This window comes from Leguminivora glycinivorella, chromosome 18 (assembly GCF_023078275.1).
Source record: "Leguminivora glycinivorella isolate SPB_JAAS2020 chromosome 18, LegGlyc_1.1, whole genome shotgun sequence".
NCBI classification, from domain to species: domain Eukaryota; kingdom Metazoa; phylum Arthropoda; class Insecta; order Lepidoptera; family Tortricidae; genus Leguminivora; species Leguminivora glycinivorella.
This window is the reverse complement of record NC_062988.1, coordinates 4,139,320-4,157,178: the sequence shown is the minus strand read 5'-3', so window position 1 is coordinate 4,157,178 and position 17,859 is coordinate 4,139,320. Positions and strand designations below refer to the sequence as shown.

General features: G+C 38.4%; 1 protein-coding gene across 2 annotated transcripts in view; it reads left to right on the top strand.

The window, feature by feature from the left end:
- LOC125235831 overlaps positions 1 to 14,551 on the top strand; it is a 42,674-nt gene extending 28,123 nt beyond the window's left edge. For both annotated transcript variants that reach the window (XM_048142431.1, XM_048142430.1), the window contains one exon: positions 11,803 to 14,551. In XM_048142431.1, the coding sequence (XP_047998388.1) occupies positions 11,803 to 11,939 (137 nt within the window). In that variant the 3' untranslated portion in view covers positions 11,940 to 14,551. The remainder of the gene's footprint in view (positions 1 to 11,802) is intronic.
- Positions 14,552 to 17,859: the final 3,308 nt, after the last annotated feature.

The following is a 17,859-nucleotide window of genomic DNA, read 5'->3' as shown; positions in this document are numbered from 1 at the left end:
TATTCAATTATTATTTTCAGTTACGTTTAAGTGACAAAGGGTTGCATACAGTTTAACTTTTCTCATGCAAATGTTGGATTAAGACAATAGTACTAAAGTTTCATCGATGCGAGAAACTTTGAGTATAAATAATTGTTACTTTGTTAATGTATGCTAAACTATTTAAAACACACCTTACAGATATTGTGTGAACTCATTGTTTATAGTATTTTTAACTGTTTTAACTGTAGTTCATTGTTTGCTGATATAATGACGGTTTTACATTTATATTATAGTAATGTAACCAAGAAAATTTTCCTTTGTAATAGAATAAAATGGATTTCTGTTAATTTATTATTTCCGACTTCCTTGTATCTCATCCGTTTACCTTGTATTATAATAATTTATATTTACCTCCATGGCTATTTCTCTTTCTATGACATTAAGATTACCATACAATTTTTTTTTTTAATTTCAATGCATCAATTATTGTAGGTGATTGTAGAATAATTTAAACATTATCTATGGACATATTTTCTACATTTCAACCCCAAGCTGCAAGCAGATTTGCATTCGCGCGAAACTGGTCTGTTAGGTCCGCGCTCCGTTCTCACGGGTTTGATTAATATCTGCATGACCACTGCATATTAAACTGAATTCATTAAAACTAGGCAATACAATCATACACACGTATATGTTCACTGTGAATTTATTTATAGCTGCAATTTTATCGGTTTTCTTCGCGTATCGATAAGACGTTTTTTACCTCTTTTCTGTAGTCAACGTTTCAAGCGAACAATATTATTTAAATATAATATACCATCACCAAATACAGTATAGCAAAATCGCATACTGTATTTTTTAGAGTTACTTCCGTAGGTATTTTATATTACTTAAGTATTGTTTGTTAAATTTGTTTTTTAAATTATGCGTGACATATTGCTATCGATACTCGTTTAGTACTTACATACATTGGTATGTTTATTAGCGTTCAAGTACTTGAATTTATATAAAACATGCATGTCCTAGTTGCAAGGACCGCTAGAAACATTCCCATTCGTCACACGTTCAACGCACGCTAACTGCTTAACTAACAAATAAAATACCGACACTAAACTACTCATTTCCTTATGGACGGAGAAATTACGGTGCTACGAGCCTTCCATGCTTAACTAACTATTAAATAGTTAGTTATTTTATGATTCTACCATCAACACACCCACAAAATCATCACAACTTTATTTCCTCAGACATCTTGTTTTAGTTACTATGCACCCTTGCCTTTTCACACGTTTCAAAATGCCAACTGAAATCGAGACGAAGTCGTAAAATAATTGAACGGTCAACGCTTGACCAATTGCTTTTATGACCTGTCTGACTTTCACACACGACTGACCGGTACATGCAGATATCTACCGGTCACCTCCGTCGTAAAATAGTAAATGTTACCTGCATAATAATATCGTAAAACAGTCATCTGTTACGATTTTATCATTGATACGATCCTTGACCAATCCTATTTATGATTCCCAGCACTTTTACACATTTAAATCGTAACGCCTTGTCGTAAAATATTGTTAACCGTACAAGACTTAAAGTCGTAAAAATTATAATGCTAAAAAAGTAAAGTAAATTCCCCATTGTCGTTTTTACGAGCTGTTAAAAATAGTTGATTTATTATGATTTTACAGGAATAATAACGTAAACAGCACGAAAGGTTAATTATTGAAGCGTGACCGGAATCTTAGGTTTTTTGGGTCGGTATTTGTCGGTGTGTGGTCCGGGACCGCGTGATCAAAACACATCGTGAGTCTTCAGTCGGTCATTGAAGAACTTAATCCAGAATATCTTCTAGTGATTCATCTGAACAAAAAATATAACCGTAAAAGAAGCACATGAAATAAAAAAAGTAAAAGAAAGACGTGAAAGAGCCTCTTCACGCTCTGAAAAGATTTCAATTAATTATCCGTTTAAATTACATAATAATGCAATAATATAATAAATTGGCGTCGTAATATCTGCCTGTCCGATACCGTTTTTACACAGTTGGGGTAACCTCATAATAGCAGCTTTCTACTGGAGTTGCGGTAACGCTTTACGTAACACTAGCTCTGAAACCGCATAATTGCCACTTAGCTCGCTTAGCACTTACGATAACGCTATCTTTAGGGCTTTACGGCTTTTAATATACTTAATGTCAAGTGGTCGTAAACTCTTAAACTTTCTCGTTCATTAGCTAGATCAAAGATCTCTTGAATCTCTTCAAAGTAGCGGGAAATCTTGAATTTCTTTTCAACAGAGAGCTCTGCAATTCATTATCCTAGAATAGGAAACTCAATAAAAATTGCCATCTACCTACGTTTTGCTACTAGTTAGAAACTAGTCTTATAAGGAAGCTATCGTGTGAAACGCGAGCGCTCGCAACCCAATACGTGCGCTAATCCAGCGCAGATGGCCGCGCCGCGCCGGAGTGGACACATGACGCAGGATTTCTAACCCACTACACGGATAATTGCTCGCATGGCTTGCCAAATGTCGCCATGACTAGCATCTGGTCAGAAGGTTAGCCCTTCTGTCGCTATTTGAAGTTTACTTTAACCCATTTAACATTCCTGGCCACAGGCACAAGGCACCTAAAATCATTGGAGAGAGGCAACATCTATGATTGCAATCAATCAATAGGCCATTGTTTATTGTCTTCAACTGCCTTTGTCGTCGCACTCAAGCGCTCGCACGGCGTGCGAGCATAATTAATTCATTAATTTGCCTAACAATACCCCCCAGCACAGTTAGCAGAAACGTCTAAATACACCATTTATAAGCGAGATTACAACATAGGGCAATTTTTCAGATGCACGATTTAACTTGAAACGCGAATTCGTTGCACACGAAGACTTATCTTGAGAGCGTGAACCTGTTGCTCCTATTAGCATAGCACCGGCCATTGTGCATTATTCCACATATTCATGGGTAAACACACCGGGCTTTGTATCTATTGTTAGCGTAATACTTAGCAGCATCACCCCTCGCGGTAATCCCGTCCTTTCTTACCATTGTTCCCTGCGCCGAGAGAGCGGTAACTCGGTCCTGAGGTCTTGGGAGTGACCTGAGGTCGGACGCACAAAGCGCCCGATTGTGTTTACTACAGAAAAACCGATGTTTAAGCTTCAGAAGCTGTCCAATATCATCTCGACAAGTTTCCTCCTTTGTCTCCTTTATTCATCTCTCACAATGCCATCATTGTTCTTTGACGTTGTTTAGCTACCGTTTAAGCCGTTACGTGTCTTTATTATAGTATTTTATTGCGGGTATCGATTTTGTTCTGGATTTTAAAAGGCCGTTTCATCTTAAATTTGAATATTAACGATCATGGGAACGCACCTTGCGTGTCGGAGCGCTCGTGATAACTCCGGCCGAATTTTATTTTGATCTGATTTGAAAAAAGGTTGCTACTGTTTGCTTGACTACTAAGAGTCTCTTTAAACTACGATAAAATATGATAGAGATGAAGGGGCTACTCCATAAATATTTGCGCAGTCGTGTCCAGGCGTGGGCTAAAAATAATAAACCCGCCCCTGCCCGCGGCCGCGCGTTTAATTGCGTGCCCCGGTAGCCGCACTCTGATTTACGCCATGACAACTGGCTGCATGTGCATACGACGTGCAATACACAACCGCACTGCAAAAATTATTTATTTTTAGTTCTGGTTTTTACAGAGTTTACTTAATGATAAACATAACCGTGTTGCTATTAACACAGTATCTGAAATACGAATAAATTGCATACACCCGTCCATAAAAACTATTATCTTAAGACGCTTCAGGCTTCAGAATTTTCAATCTTAGGACGCACATGTTTCCACCATCTTCAGTGGGGCTATCAGTTGCTCCACCACTTCACTTGTTTTTTGCAGAGTTTAACCAAGATGGCACTTGTTTTTTATCCCAACATGGCGTAAGTTAGTAGCGATAGTACTAATGGTTACTAAACCACATTCATAAGCCCGTAGTTATGTTCGCTATGGTTAGGGAACACGGGCTATTATCGACTGATCCTTTAGCACTAACCACTTGGTTGTCCTATACCGGCACGTTTGATGCGTACGCGCTTTGATCCGCCGACTTATTAAGCGTTCATTAAGACCCTTAATATATTGTAATGCAACACAACACAGTAGTCGAGATCAATAATACATTATAGGACCTTTCCGATCATGATTTGTTTGGTATGACCGAATTATAAAAAATGGGCACGACAAAATAAACCATGGAGTAAAAAAACATGACTTTTATTAACATTGGATTTATTTTATAGTCATTCTCCCATCATCCTTAATATCACAGCAGTGGGTCTTTAATGATAACATCATGCATCATTGTAAGCTAGTTTTTTTTAACACATTAACGCACTATGCAACAATGTGTTTTCTACGGATCGATAATTATACCTTTCCATTGACAGGTCGTTCCCATGTTTATAAAACAATAGCAAACTGGATCAAATGGATGGATGGCGAAGAAATGCGCGTGGAGAGTGCGCAGTAGCAGTCTTGCGTAAAGGGCAAATGATTGACAGCATTGACTAGAATACTGAATACATACTTAAATGGGAAGTTCTCACGCCAAACATAGCTTTTACATGCACCTATCAATCAAGTAGGATTTCTTATTACGTTTATCGTACTGGTACATAAATAAGAATGCCAACATCACTTTTAAACACACGTTTACACAGTAGGTACGTTTTTTTGCAGTTTCTTCTCCAGCAATTACATGATTTACATGTTAACCAACCGCAAAGTATTCTCAAACAATAGTACTTATTTTGCTGAAAACAGTGCCATATTTTGTGTAATTTTCGAGTATAAAACCAAATAGATCCTCAAGTCCTGTGGAACAGAGTTGCAAGCAAATTCGCTGGTCTATGATAATTGGCTCCCATGCAATGGCTCGATCAGGTTTGTGTCGTAACGTTACCTAAGCACCTGCGCCCGCGCGGGTGAACGAACCGCCCTGAGGACATCTAGTCCTTGCGCACGAGGAGGACGCTTCTATGCGTTCTAGTGCACTTACTGCATTTATCCACAGGTAAACGCTGAAAAAAAGAACGTAAGACGTTTTTTTTTTGCACGGACTAGAAATAAACTGAGGCCTATTGAAAAACTATTAGTTTTTTCGCCTTTTAAGTTTATTTCATTGTTACTCTAGGAAATTAAAAATAAGTACTTGTAGTCTGTTATACAGTTCAAGAAAAACACGTTTTCCGCTAGCACACTCCAGACAAAGATCTAATCTGATGCAGTCAATATTTCATCACTACTAAGAAACTAGAAGTACCTATGTAGTTAAATTCAGTTACACAGTTCTAAAGTTAGAAAAAACGTTCTCCGCCAACACACAACAGACAAAGATCAAATCTGATGCAATCAACCATTGTAGGCTACGAGTAAAAAACTCAAATGCATCACGATACAAATTGGTATTATTAGGTACGTACGTACAACTAGCGAAGCGAGACGTTTTTGTTAGTTAATCGAAAGCTGATAGCCTAGTTTTCGTTGTTAACAATTTGGTTAAACTAGCAAAGTTTTTGTGTTTTAGTGTGGCTTGAAATTGATCTAAATTTTACCGGCTGTATTTTATTTACAATCGTCAAACAACATGACCCACATTTTAACCCACAGTTTCATACAATCATTTCTTTATCGAGTTTAAAATTCGCGATAAATTTGGCATTTCCACTTCCATAAAAACTGAAAGAGCAATAAAGTATAATGCATTGAGGTCACGTGAATAATTTCAAGATGGACGCGGTTCGTTGCCCTCCGTGCACTCCGGCGCATCGAGATTCTAAATCTTATTTTTATCTCTCTTTACTTTATCTTAATGATCGTAAATGACTTTCATGAGTTTGAAAAAAAGATGAATTTCATCAGTACGTGGAACATGAATAAAATATCTTTTTTTTACTTATACTAGCAAGTCCAAAGCACGATTTCCTATTAGAAAACCAAGGAAAAAATATGTGAATGCTTGAGAGTGCGCTGTAAAAACCGTACACAAAGATACCTTTTACGACTTTCTCGGTGTATGGATATTTCATCACGCTACATTGTCAAGCCAAGCCATGGATACCATGGGTTGCGCGAGTATGTCAATCGACATGCAACAATGGTTGCTTTCGTAGTACTCGGGCTCCACACACGACCCGCCATTTTACGTAACGGTTTTTCAATCATGATAACAGTAACAGTTTAATTATGATAGATTTTTTTGTCTCGGTAGAATCTTTTGATCAATCAAATGATCACTATACCTTGAACTTGTTTGCTGTGTGTATCGGTAGGTACAAGTTCAAATCATATTTATAGTTTTTCCTTCTATGATTTATGTATTAGAAAAATATATTACTGTTATCCTTTCCGCAAACTACACATATTCCTATTCTCAACACGAAACATTTGTCGTTTGTAAATATAAATACATATATTGCCCGTCCGCACTATTGACATCCACGGTCTACTGTTGACTCTGGCCGTTTTCACACAGCTTCCACCTCAAACTGACGGTTTTTGCTTAAGGACACTAATTACAAACTTACATACCTAGATGAAATAAGATCCCAAAATTCTAAAACACTAATCATTAAGGTAAATAACAGTTAATCTAAAATCACACTGAATTCGTCATGATACACAAAAAAAACTTGGTCCTAATGCAAAAGATACATTCAGTACTCTCAACGCTGTATAACGTTCAATTTGGACATCCTGTTTAGGAGATTAGATCACTGTAATAGCGGTGCACACGCGAACAATTTAGTCTAGACCTCGCCGAATTGGCAGGTTTAGAGCAGACCTATAATTTTAGTTCGGAACCCGTAATTTTGTAAATTCAGTAACAGATTTTCAGCATTGACTGACCACATTTCGGTTAACTTAGGAATGAAGTCAAGGGACCGTGGAAAAATAGCTATTAATCATTACTGCTGTGTTAGTTCGACGTGCTTCAATTAAATCCTGGAATCCCCGACTGACTCACTCTGAGTAACTGACGCCATTTCCTGTCCCGGCCGTGACGCCATCAGTGAAAACAATCCAATATTATTTACTAAACTGTCGCCGAAGGAACTTGAAGAGTCCTCGAGTCATAAATAATCCGACATCGACCGCAATTTAAACGATATCAGATAATATTTAACAAATGTTAAGGACGGGACACAATGGCCGCTACCTGGGTGCGTGTCACTTATTTGTTTAGGCTGTCAAGTCTCAAAACCAGTAGCCGAGAGCCCAAACAACTATACACATGCGCTGTACGGGCTATACGCCGTGCGCGGGATCAGTTTTTGTTGCTCTTTTTATCTTCGAGCTGCGCTAGGACCCTAGGGTTGCGTTGCGCCCGCGCTATAGTAGCAGGCAGCGGTCATAAAGTATATCCGCTAACGCGCCGCGGACACGGTTTCGCCTTTCACTCGACCTAGATATTTGGGAACTGGTTCGCAATTACAATGCGCTTCGCCGTTGCGTTATTACTACCCATTTCCCGTTTAAAGAAATGCAGCTGCATCGGCTTGTGGCAGCCCTGACGTGGATAAAATAAAAAAGGTGAGCGCTAGGGCCGGGGCAACCTGTTTGGCCGGCGTGGGCGCCTGACAAATCCGCGCCCGTCCCGTCCTCGACGAATGTATTCACTAACTATACCAGTTAGATGATGCAGCGACGCGTCCTATCTTGTTTAGACTTGTTTAGAACGATTCAAGATATTTTTTACAGACGAAATCGCGCTGTTCCTCAGCAAAACTCCTAACTTGCGACTGCCGTTGATATCGTTGGTAGAGTATAGACTCTAATGTGGATAGGTTGAGGCTTAAAAATGTTCGTTTAATAATTGTGTAAATACTTAATAGTAATGATGTATGGTCATGATGCGCTCAGACAGGATTTCACAAGTATGTATGATTTAGTAGAACAATGACTATGCTGCAAGACATCCCAAAATACTAGTGCGTCTAGCGTAGGCAGTGGGCACGTCTATCGTTCCGGCTGAATCACAAGCTTGATATCAAACCGTGCGTTTACGCACTCATTCAATCCGCTTTATCAAACGTACACAGCCGTGAGCCGCTGCCGAGGCGTGTACCGCGTGTAGTATTCACGCTAAAAAAACATTATCAGTTATAATTATAAACGCTCGCCTTCTCATGTACTCACGTGTATTGGCTATGCTTTCTTTTTGCACCCGGCGCATGCTGAAACACCTTCGGCTCAACTATGCATAACCAATAGGACCTTGCGTTCGTTATGCATCGACGTCTATCCACGCCTAGTAGCTTAATAACAGCTCAGAATAAGCGGTTCCGATTTGATGCGTAGTCTTAATAATAGCTAGTCCTGAACCTCGCAAGTCAGGTGAACACACTTTAGCCCCGGGCCGGTTGATATGGAGCCGGCAACCGCTTTCCCGGGAGTAGCGTGGCCTGAGGCCGTTCCCACGAACCCGGGGCAACTTTGGTAATACACCGCACGATATCTTTTGTGGCACGCTCTCCAATTTCCGTAAACGCAACAGTTTACCTTTTGAAAGCATTCCACGCATTTCACTTTACCTTCTCCTGTGTTTTCGTAATTTTACTTCAACAAAAACAGCGGCATGCGCCCAAAGCTACAATGGGTTACTCCAGTGTCAACAATTTACATTTGACGACACTTTGAAAGCGTAAACAATGCGTTTATTGTCCGCCTAACACGAGATTATCTATTCACGTGGCGTTGTTTCCTGCACTAGACGCAGCGGCGGATCAAAGCCAAGCCTTCAACACACTTTCGGCGGTTCGTCGAAATCTTGTCAAAACCACCCCCTTGCACCTAATTTACAAGGTGTTGAAAGCCTCCAACTACTTTTTTAAATTGCAAGTTAAAATCTTATATGAGAATTCTAACGTGTCGTAAAAGACAATAGAGGGGTAATCGCAAGAACATTGAAGCGCATGAATGCAAGATGAAAGTGGCAAGCGGTTAAAGAGAAAGGCAAAAGCGTTGTGCACGCAGAACCTACTAAAGGCAGTGTCTATTAAATAGGTACTTGAGTTATTTTGTCGAGGGAGAGTGATCAATAACTAACATTGTAGTCTTCTCGAAGCATCTAGCATTCAGTTTGTGTCAGTTGACGGATGCAGTGAGCAACAGGCGGCCTTCGGACGTGGGCTGCATTCAGTGCATCGCTTAAAATTCATAGTCCTATTGTACTTCTTATTCATACGATGTTTAAATTCTATACCCTGGCGTCAAAGGCGGCCAGCCGTAAAGTATTTCTGAGTATAAACAAGAACCAATCCTGTGAGCGTGAAGCTCTTAGGTGTCCGGGGCGCGCTCGCGCAGATATTTAGGTCGACAGAAATAACCGCGCCTCTACTACGCAACTAACTCGCTCCACCGTATTCAAATAACATGTTCTGTCTGTGAAAACAATCGACTGTAGAGCTGTGTTAGAGTTAAACGCACAAATTCGAGTCCTGTCTCACTAACCTATTAAACTTAGCGATAAGATAACGCATAGTTTCAAATTTCTGTATCAAAAACAAATCTACGTTGTTTACAACTTTACGTTTGAAAATGTTATCGAAATGGAAACTTGTGTGAACATTATCCGCTCGCCTGATAACGCGTGATAAACAAGCAATGATGAAACACGAATCAAACAGCGTAACTAATGCTCGCAACCTTCAAACAACACATTATGCCGCCGTTATTGGTACACGTCGACACGATTACTGATTTCCTAATTCAAAAGTTAAACGTTTGAACACGCGTTCTATATCTGTTGTCGAGCCGGACTTTACGAGTATATTCCTCGTCCAAATATCAAATCCTATCTAATAATACAAGCATCCGAAGCACTTGTGTCACTCGTCATAGGGTTATCAATGTGTGAGTTGTTTGCTCGGAGACCACGCGCGTCTTCAAGGCCAATTTGTTTACGCTAACGTCCTACACCCTCGCGTCGGCTAACCGGCCGAATAGCGTTCACCGCTGGACCGAACACGTAACACTGTGCCAAAACACTCCGGAAACCGGTCAAATTTATTTAGATAATGGCGCGAAACGCTCCATTGAGCGTTTGGCGGGAAACTTATTGCGTAACGTCATGAAAGACTGAAAGTATTTTCTCCGAGCACTACATGAATGCCCTAGAGAAAATATGCTATTAAAACAAAGAAGAAAGTAAATTATACACATATATTCTTATATTTCTCACAAACACATGCTAGCATCCTAGCTGATTAGGGAAATGAGCATTTCCCCAACAAGGGTCGCAGCCGCTGTATTTCAGGTCGGAGTTATCAAATGTAGGGTAGTATTTCGGCTATGGGCAGGGCAGCACGTGGTGTGTTGTTATGTTGATTTGGCGGGAAGTCCTCCGCGGACCTGTCGACCTTGGCGTGACGTCAGCAGCTCCCGACTGCACCAACCGACGCGTCCACTTTTATATAGTATTATTACTAACGCTCTGATAAAACGTGTGCCGATTATTTAGCAGCTCGTTTCCCGCCAAAAGCCTTCAACGATGAGATTTAGGCTCGTTTTTACATAGACATGGGCGTTATCAGAGTTTATTTGGCGTGTCACATTGTTACGAGTATAACTGTTCAAGGTTATTTCTAACTAAACATATGTATATTATTATTCTTACGTTACGCTTACACGTGCCCGCTTCCCGCTCTTAGATTCTTGATTTTTACCTTGTACAGTTTTCGATTTTCTTATTTATTTCCGGATCAATACTGCAAAATTAAGTTTTATAAGCGTTATAAACTCTTTTAATATAATTGATATGCGAGGTACAAGTGTAAATTAATATATTTTTTAGAAGTGTCTTTCACTTGCTTAAAAACTTGAGCCTATGCAAGCACGGAGGCTCTTATCTTAGTGTTAGATTGTCATAAGATACGATTGTCTGGGCGTCTTGCAGTGTATTGGCAATACACGCGACCTTGCTTCTCATTGGACGCGTTTTGTTGCTAGGTGTTTTTTGTTTGGCCACTTAAAACTCCACCATGCCTCGCGTCTGTCTCATCGGCAAGGCTTCGAAATTCGACGGCCGTTTAAGTTTCCAATTTTATGTCGCAGGTTGATATCGTAAAAAATTAACGACCATTTCGAAATTCAACTTTACTACTATCGTTATTAACCGTTTCTATTAACATTTTACGATTGGTTTTGTTTCCTAAATCACTCCGATCATTTAAAAGGGAATTCCTAATTCGAAAAACCCTTTAGGAACTAAGACGCATTTCCTTCTCACACCAGTAACTCACAGATCTCCATTATAATACAGATTAAACAGTAGTAAAAAGGCCATAAACTTTTATGGCTATAGGCCATATTTTTCCAAAATTAGAAATAGTCACAAAGGGTGTCGCCGCTAAAGGATTATCGGAGAATAGATTCCGGTGCATAATGCAAGTTTTTACTGCCCCTTATGGATAGAGTCGTAAAAATGTCAAATGTTTGTAAGTTGTAAGGTCCGCAGGTTTTACGAGTCTTTCTTTTTCGGGCCCATAAAGTCCCGTCAGCAGTTTAACGACTAATTTCATGCAAGAAGTAAGTCCGCGACGAATGTTAACAAGCGTCATAAAACATGTGCTTTATGCGATCGACATTTGCCGGTCCAGTTTACTTGCGGAGTTATTCGAGAAGCGATCATGCGCAACCAATTGCAAGCAGGATTATATTTGTTGTTAATACATATCCAATATTGAAATCCCTCACAGCGTCTGTTGTGTATTAAGCAATTATTGACATTATGTTTCTCTTGTTTCCAGACTTCCTGAAGCCGCGCAAGCGATTGTCGGCGGGCAGCAAGAAGTCGCCGCACGCGCACAAGGAGTGCGGGCACGGCGCGCACATCCGCCCGCCCAAGGTGGCGCGCCTCAGCCACACCCACAAGCGCCCCAGCTAGGCTTCGACACCAAGAGGCTGCACCGCACACCAGGCAGCTTTCCTATTCCAATCATGTCGTCAAATTCAATTCTGCGCGGCAGTCCAAGTCTAATTTTTATTTTTATTTATTGATGTCGATTCGCATTGTGGAGAACAATATAATAATGTTAAGTAATTTGTAAGATAGTTTCAGACATTATGTATATGATATAACGTAGGCAACACATTAATATATACTATGCTGTCCCTAGACACTGTCATTTAGCATCACAAATAATATTTTGCTCAATGCATGCCTATCTCGGAGCGACGACCAGCGAGCTCGTTACAATAACACATGTCATGGGCAATCTTTATTATGTGACAATTTAATTGTAAGTTTATTATGATCTCTTTGACAAGTAAATTAAGTTATATTAGATTTAGCGGTATGCTACGATAGGGTTTTCCGGATAACGTTAAGGTATTGTCGTTTTGTCGTGTCACGTGTCTTATCGATCCTGTAGGTCACAACAACGTAGATTAATGCCTTGAAAATGCTAAGAAGCTTCGGCAGAAATAAAATTTCCATCCATTAGCCTCCGAGCATATTCGACGCATTTGCATTGGCTAAAAGAGAACGTTTCCTGTGTCTTGTCCTCCGCCTGTGACATTGTGGAAGAGACGTAGGAGATGTCCTCTTTTGCATGAAGTGTCTCATAATCAGCCAGCACAGTAATTAAGCAATAGTTGATATAGTCGAAATACAAATACTCAATGTGAAACGATTTTGTTACCTTACTGTAACAGAATAAGACTTATATTGCCAATTTTAATTATTTACTGCGTTCAGCACTGTTTGAGTATTTGTGTTTGTTGGAACGCATTGTACTCCTATTTTGCATCTTTAGTCGGTATATTTGTTTTGTTGTTGTATTTTAATGGATTATATCTTTTATAATTATAGATATTGATGATTGTTTTTTTTATGATATTGGATATAAAGGTTTAGTTCCGTTTCACGCCGGCCGCGCGTCCGCAGTCCACTGACCGCATCACCAGGCCGCGGCTCTTTATCAAAGTACAAATTATTTCTCGTTAATTTTAGGTCGAGGAGCCGCGGCTGTCTCTATACAGAAAAGACAGACAGACGATTGCCATTTTGTTTCGTATCTCATCCGAAATTTTAAATAAATACTTAAGATTCGAAAACATCTCTAAATGTTAAATACATTATGTATTAGAGAATAGTTTTGGCGGCATGACGGCAGCAGCCGTGCCATCTGCACTGCATTTTAGCCAAAGCTTGTGTTCGACACAGTCTGACTAACATTGAAATGAAATTTATAATGAACTTTTTGAATTATTGACAAAGTTGAGAACACTCCTTAAATTATTTTTAGAATGCTGCTCGTAAGCATGTTTTAAGAAGACTTCGAAAATTAGGTGTTCGTTAACTTTATGACTTTGTTTATAGACTATTTCGATTTTGTTCTAAAATTTATGAATTGTCTACGCGTGGTCCTGCGCACAGACGTTCCTGCTGCCCACAGCCGTGCGCGTGAGCGGTCGACGTCCCGGAATCGATCTCGGGACGAAGATTCTCTCGCACGCATGGGGTCGGGGTCGGGAGCCTCCGTGCCCAGGACTACGCTGAAATGTTTGCTAATTATAGTTTTGTTGTTGGATGTCTATTTGGATGTTGTTATGTGCCAAAAAGCGCCGGACATAGCGGCCTCCGAACGATCCCTCGCCTTCGCGGAGCCGATCTATTCGCTATCGAATTAATCGAGTCCTACCCCTCGATGTCATAATTTTAATTTAATTTTCTCTTTAACACCTGTGATGTATTAAATATGATCTCAGAACATAATTTTACTTTATGCAATTGTCATATTTAATATTTTTTGTTTAAAATAGTGTAAGTTACTGCAGTGGATGTGAATCCGATGGTAACTGCATAAAACGTATCCCTAGCGAGCCTTGAAAGAACTTGAGAAACAATTTAATACATCAAAATGTTTTTATTAGAATGTTGGAACTGGGGGCGCTACTGAGAAGGCGGATATCGCTAGCGGTGTCGCTATTGTTCAACCGGTTAAAAAAACAATAATAGAAATAGCCTTAATTATAATGGAATCCATCGAATGAACCTCGGTTCTTTTAATACTATAGCGACGCCTCTATCGCATATCTGAAGGTAGCCAGTAGCCTGCCCGTCAGTCTGTACGATACGATAATGTAAATATCGACTGAGGTTAGCGTAAGTGTAAGGAGGGCAGAGACCGACCCGCGCACTGTACATATGTGCACTCACTTGTATTTATTGAGGCGGGCTGTGTGTTTTGTAAGGGATACACAAAAAAAATAACTCTTATGTATAATATAATACTGTATCATGAAGCTGCAGAGGCAATAAGTGTTAGTCCGTGCCAAATATAGCTCATTGTGGAAACCAGAGTTTTATACTCCGGGAACAATGTACATTACGAATGTGGTCTACTATCACGAGCCGAGCAATATATTATGTTGTAAACATTCGGTCAACACTATATAAATAATGTGTAATAGTTTATGTATGAGCTCCATTTTATTATTGTCTAATGTATAATACTTAAATTTAGTTAAAAGAAAGCTTATTTGATTCAGTAACTTTGTTGTTTTATTCCTCTATCATCCCATAGTTTTTAGACAGATCACTTCTAACAATTCATTTCGTGATTTTCTATTTGCGTACTTTAATCATACATGAAGAAACCATGAATGTTTCAATTAATTATAATAACAAACCACAAAATGGATTGGTGAATAAAGCAAACCATACTATAGCTAAGACTGCTGACAAATCAAAGGGAACTGCCAAATTCCTTGGACTATTTTAACGAAGGATTTAAATATGTGAACGAATTGGTTAGTAAACACAAAATGGAACAAGGATCTTTAGAAATGAAAGAGTTAGTTGGATGCTCGTATGAAAATGTTTACTGATATCACAATCAAGTCTACACAACTACCCATTACCCATCGATCGTGTACACTGCGGTTATGGGTGATACAATACAGAGATACACGTTATCTATAAATATACCGCACATGGTAAACGGTACAAAGAAATAAATTAACCAAAATTAATAAAGAATACCCTCATAGACAAGATTTCGACCAATTTAAGGAGATTTTTTACATTGGCAACACTAAGAATCCCCAAATTTTGACGTCAGGTGTTGCCAATAGGTTTAAATATAACAATTTGACATTTGAATAATATGTACCTTTACCACAGCGGTAGTACACCCAAGCGCAGCATTGGCGCTATATACTACAAGCACAGTATGAGACTAGTAGTTAACTCATCTAACAAACGTAAACCGCGCAGTATGTATTCTGAATGGTATGCTTTTTCATGTTCGTACGCAACACATGTAAACATGTTGCGTACGAACATGGCGCGCATACATACATACCGCGCCACGTACATACATAGCCGAATGGCGCCAAACGAAACGATACGCTTTGTTACGCAAGCGCGATAGAGATAGATATCTACTAGCGCTTCGTTTCGTGAGCGATTGTGCCATTCGGCTAGCCACCCTGTCTATACTGTGCTACAAGGTACCAATTCTTATAAATCTATTGGTACATAAATATTCCAATGAAATGGTGACTATAATTTCTCGATTAAATGGAAAGGTCCTTCTGTGTGCTGTAACAATTTAAAAATATCTAGACTAGTGTTAGACGGAGCTACGTGTCCAATACGTGGAAAAAGTTAAGTTCAGGTAGAAACATTCAGTTAGTTTAAATATTGTTCCTAAAAGTACTGGAGGAGAGTTACGAACTTAAAAGGAGAATTTTATTCTATTTAGTACTTAAAAACTATATTTTACCTATCACATCACATTCCACTGTAAGTGTTGCCAGCTACGTTGTTCTAATTATGGGGAGACAATGACAAGTAGGTGTAGATTTACTACTAATAAAATTACAAAAAAAGTTTTGAGAACTCCTGCCATTACTTTTAGAAATAATATTATGAATACTTAATAGATTAACAAAATACATGCTAGTCAGTACAACATTAGTGACGAAGAGTAGCAGTAAGGTTAAAACGAGGATGATATCATATCGTAGCCAATTTTAAAAATATGAATAATTTTGATTAAAATGTTACTACAAGACCTCGACGTAGCATTATTAAGTTTTATATGAAAACGCCGATAATTTGAAAGCACAGGTATCTATTTAGGTATATTTTTGGAAATGCTACATCGGTGGCCGAATTTTACACGATTTAAAAGCAACAGTTATAATCGAAAAGAGGAGTTATTGTCTCAAAACATTACGAGTTGGGTAGAGGGCCAGAGCCGCGAATAAGGTAACTGTACCATATTACGGGAACTTAAGACGTTTCCTACTTTAAGTGATGATTGAAACAAAAATGCGAGGTTTCTAGTGGTGTTAACTATTTTATTTTGAGGATAAGTCTTCTGCGATTGATTTAAGACACTATTTTGCATCGTAACTTCTAATTTATAGAAATTACCGTTGTTTTACTAAACCCTTAGTTTGCCCATTATTCCGGGATACAATTTTGGTATGGCTTTAATTCCGGGAGTCGTTGTACATTATTACGGGATATCTTTAAAGTCCACTTTGTTGAAGCATAATGTAAAGAAACGAATTAAAAATATTGTTTACATAAATATATAATGCACATATCGTTTTGATAAATGCTTATACAGAGTGTATGTTTTATAATTGGCAATATTTTGGTGAGCTGGAATGGGAAGGGAAATATGATTTTTACGGTATAACGATTATATGATATAACGACAGGATGTTATAAGTTTCACTGTCTCTCTGTCTAAGGCATCGCTTTCGAATGGATGAACCGATTTTGATTAGTTTTTTTCGTTTGAAAGAGCTGAATTAATCGAGAGTGTTTTTCTTAGCCATGTTTGATGAAATCGGTTTAAATAGGTATTATTTTATATTTATATATGTCTATCCTATTATGTATTGTCCTCATGTAAATTTTAGCTTTCTGGTACTAATGATGATTGAGCTAAATCGTAGACGGACAGGCTGACTGACGGACAAACCAATATGCGGTATAAAGATTTTTAGCTAACTAAGGAAGTTTAAAAACATAATATCCGGGTCTCTGTACCTTATTTTATGAGTTTATATATTTTAATATAATTTATATAAGTATACCGGAATAAGATCCACTCATATAAAGTCGTGTACTTAATTACGGCAGTCAAAAAAAGGCTATATTAAAACATAAACAAGATTTTTTTTCTTAGTATATTGGAAGATTATATAACAATTACACTCAAAATATTGAAATAAATAAACTTTGTGCTTTAATTTTATGAAATAAAACAAATTTAGTGTTGATGCCACAGTCCAATATTTCGCACGTATTACTCAATGAGTATACATTTCGTATTCAATTATGAGATTAAAATCTAAAAAATATATGTACCGTAATTATGTCACTATAATCTGTAATCTTTACTTAATGTATTTACATCAAATATATAAATATACTTAACCATAAATAGTAATAGGACACAAAAACATTACGGACTGTGTTTCCGTTATTCCGTGATACTCCCGCAATTATGTACACCTTGTCAAAATGGTGTACATTATTCCGGGAGCGGGCATTTTAATAAAAATATGTTTTAAATTAACTTGAAAAGATGATATAAATGTCTTTTAATAACTATAAGACAATTATGATACAAATTTAATATCAATAAACTTACCATCATCACAGCAAACCCTTACGAAGTTCCGCTGCCGCGTTAAGCTCACCGTCAAACACGCCCATAGAAACCACTGCGTGGTTGCGACTGACGTATTTGGAGGTACCTCATGGCTTCAAAAGATAAGATAAATATCCGAAAATCGACTTTTTCGGTTCTAATTGATCTATAGTTAATTAAATA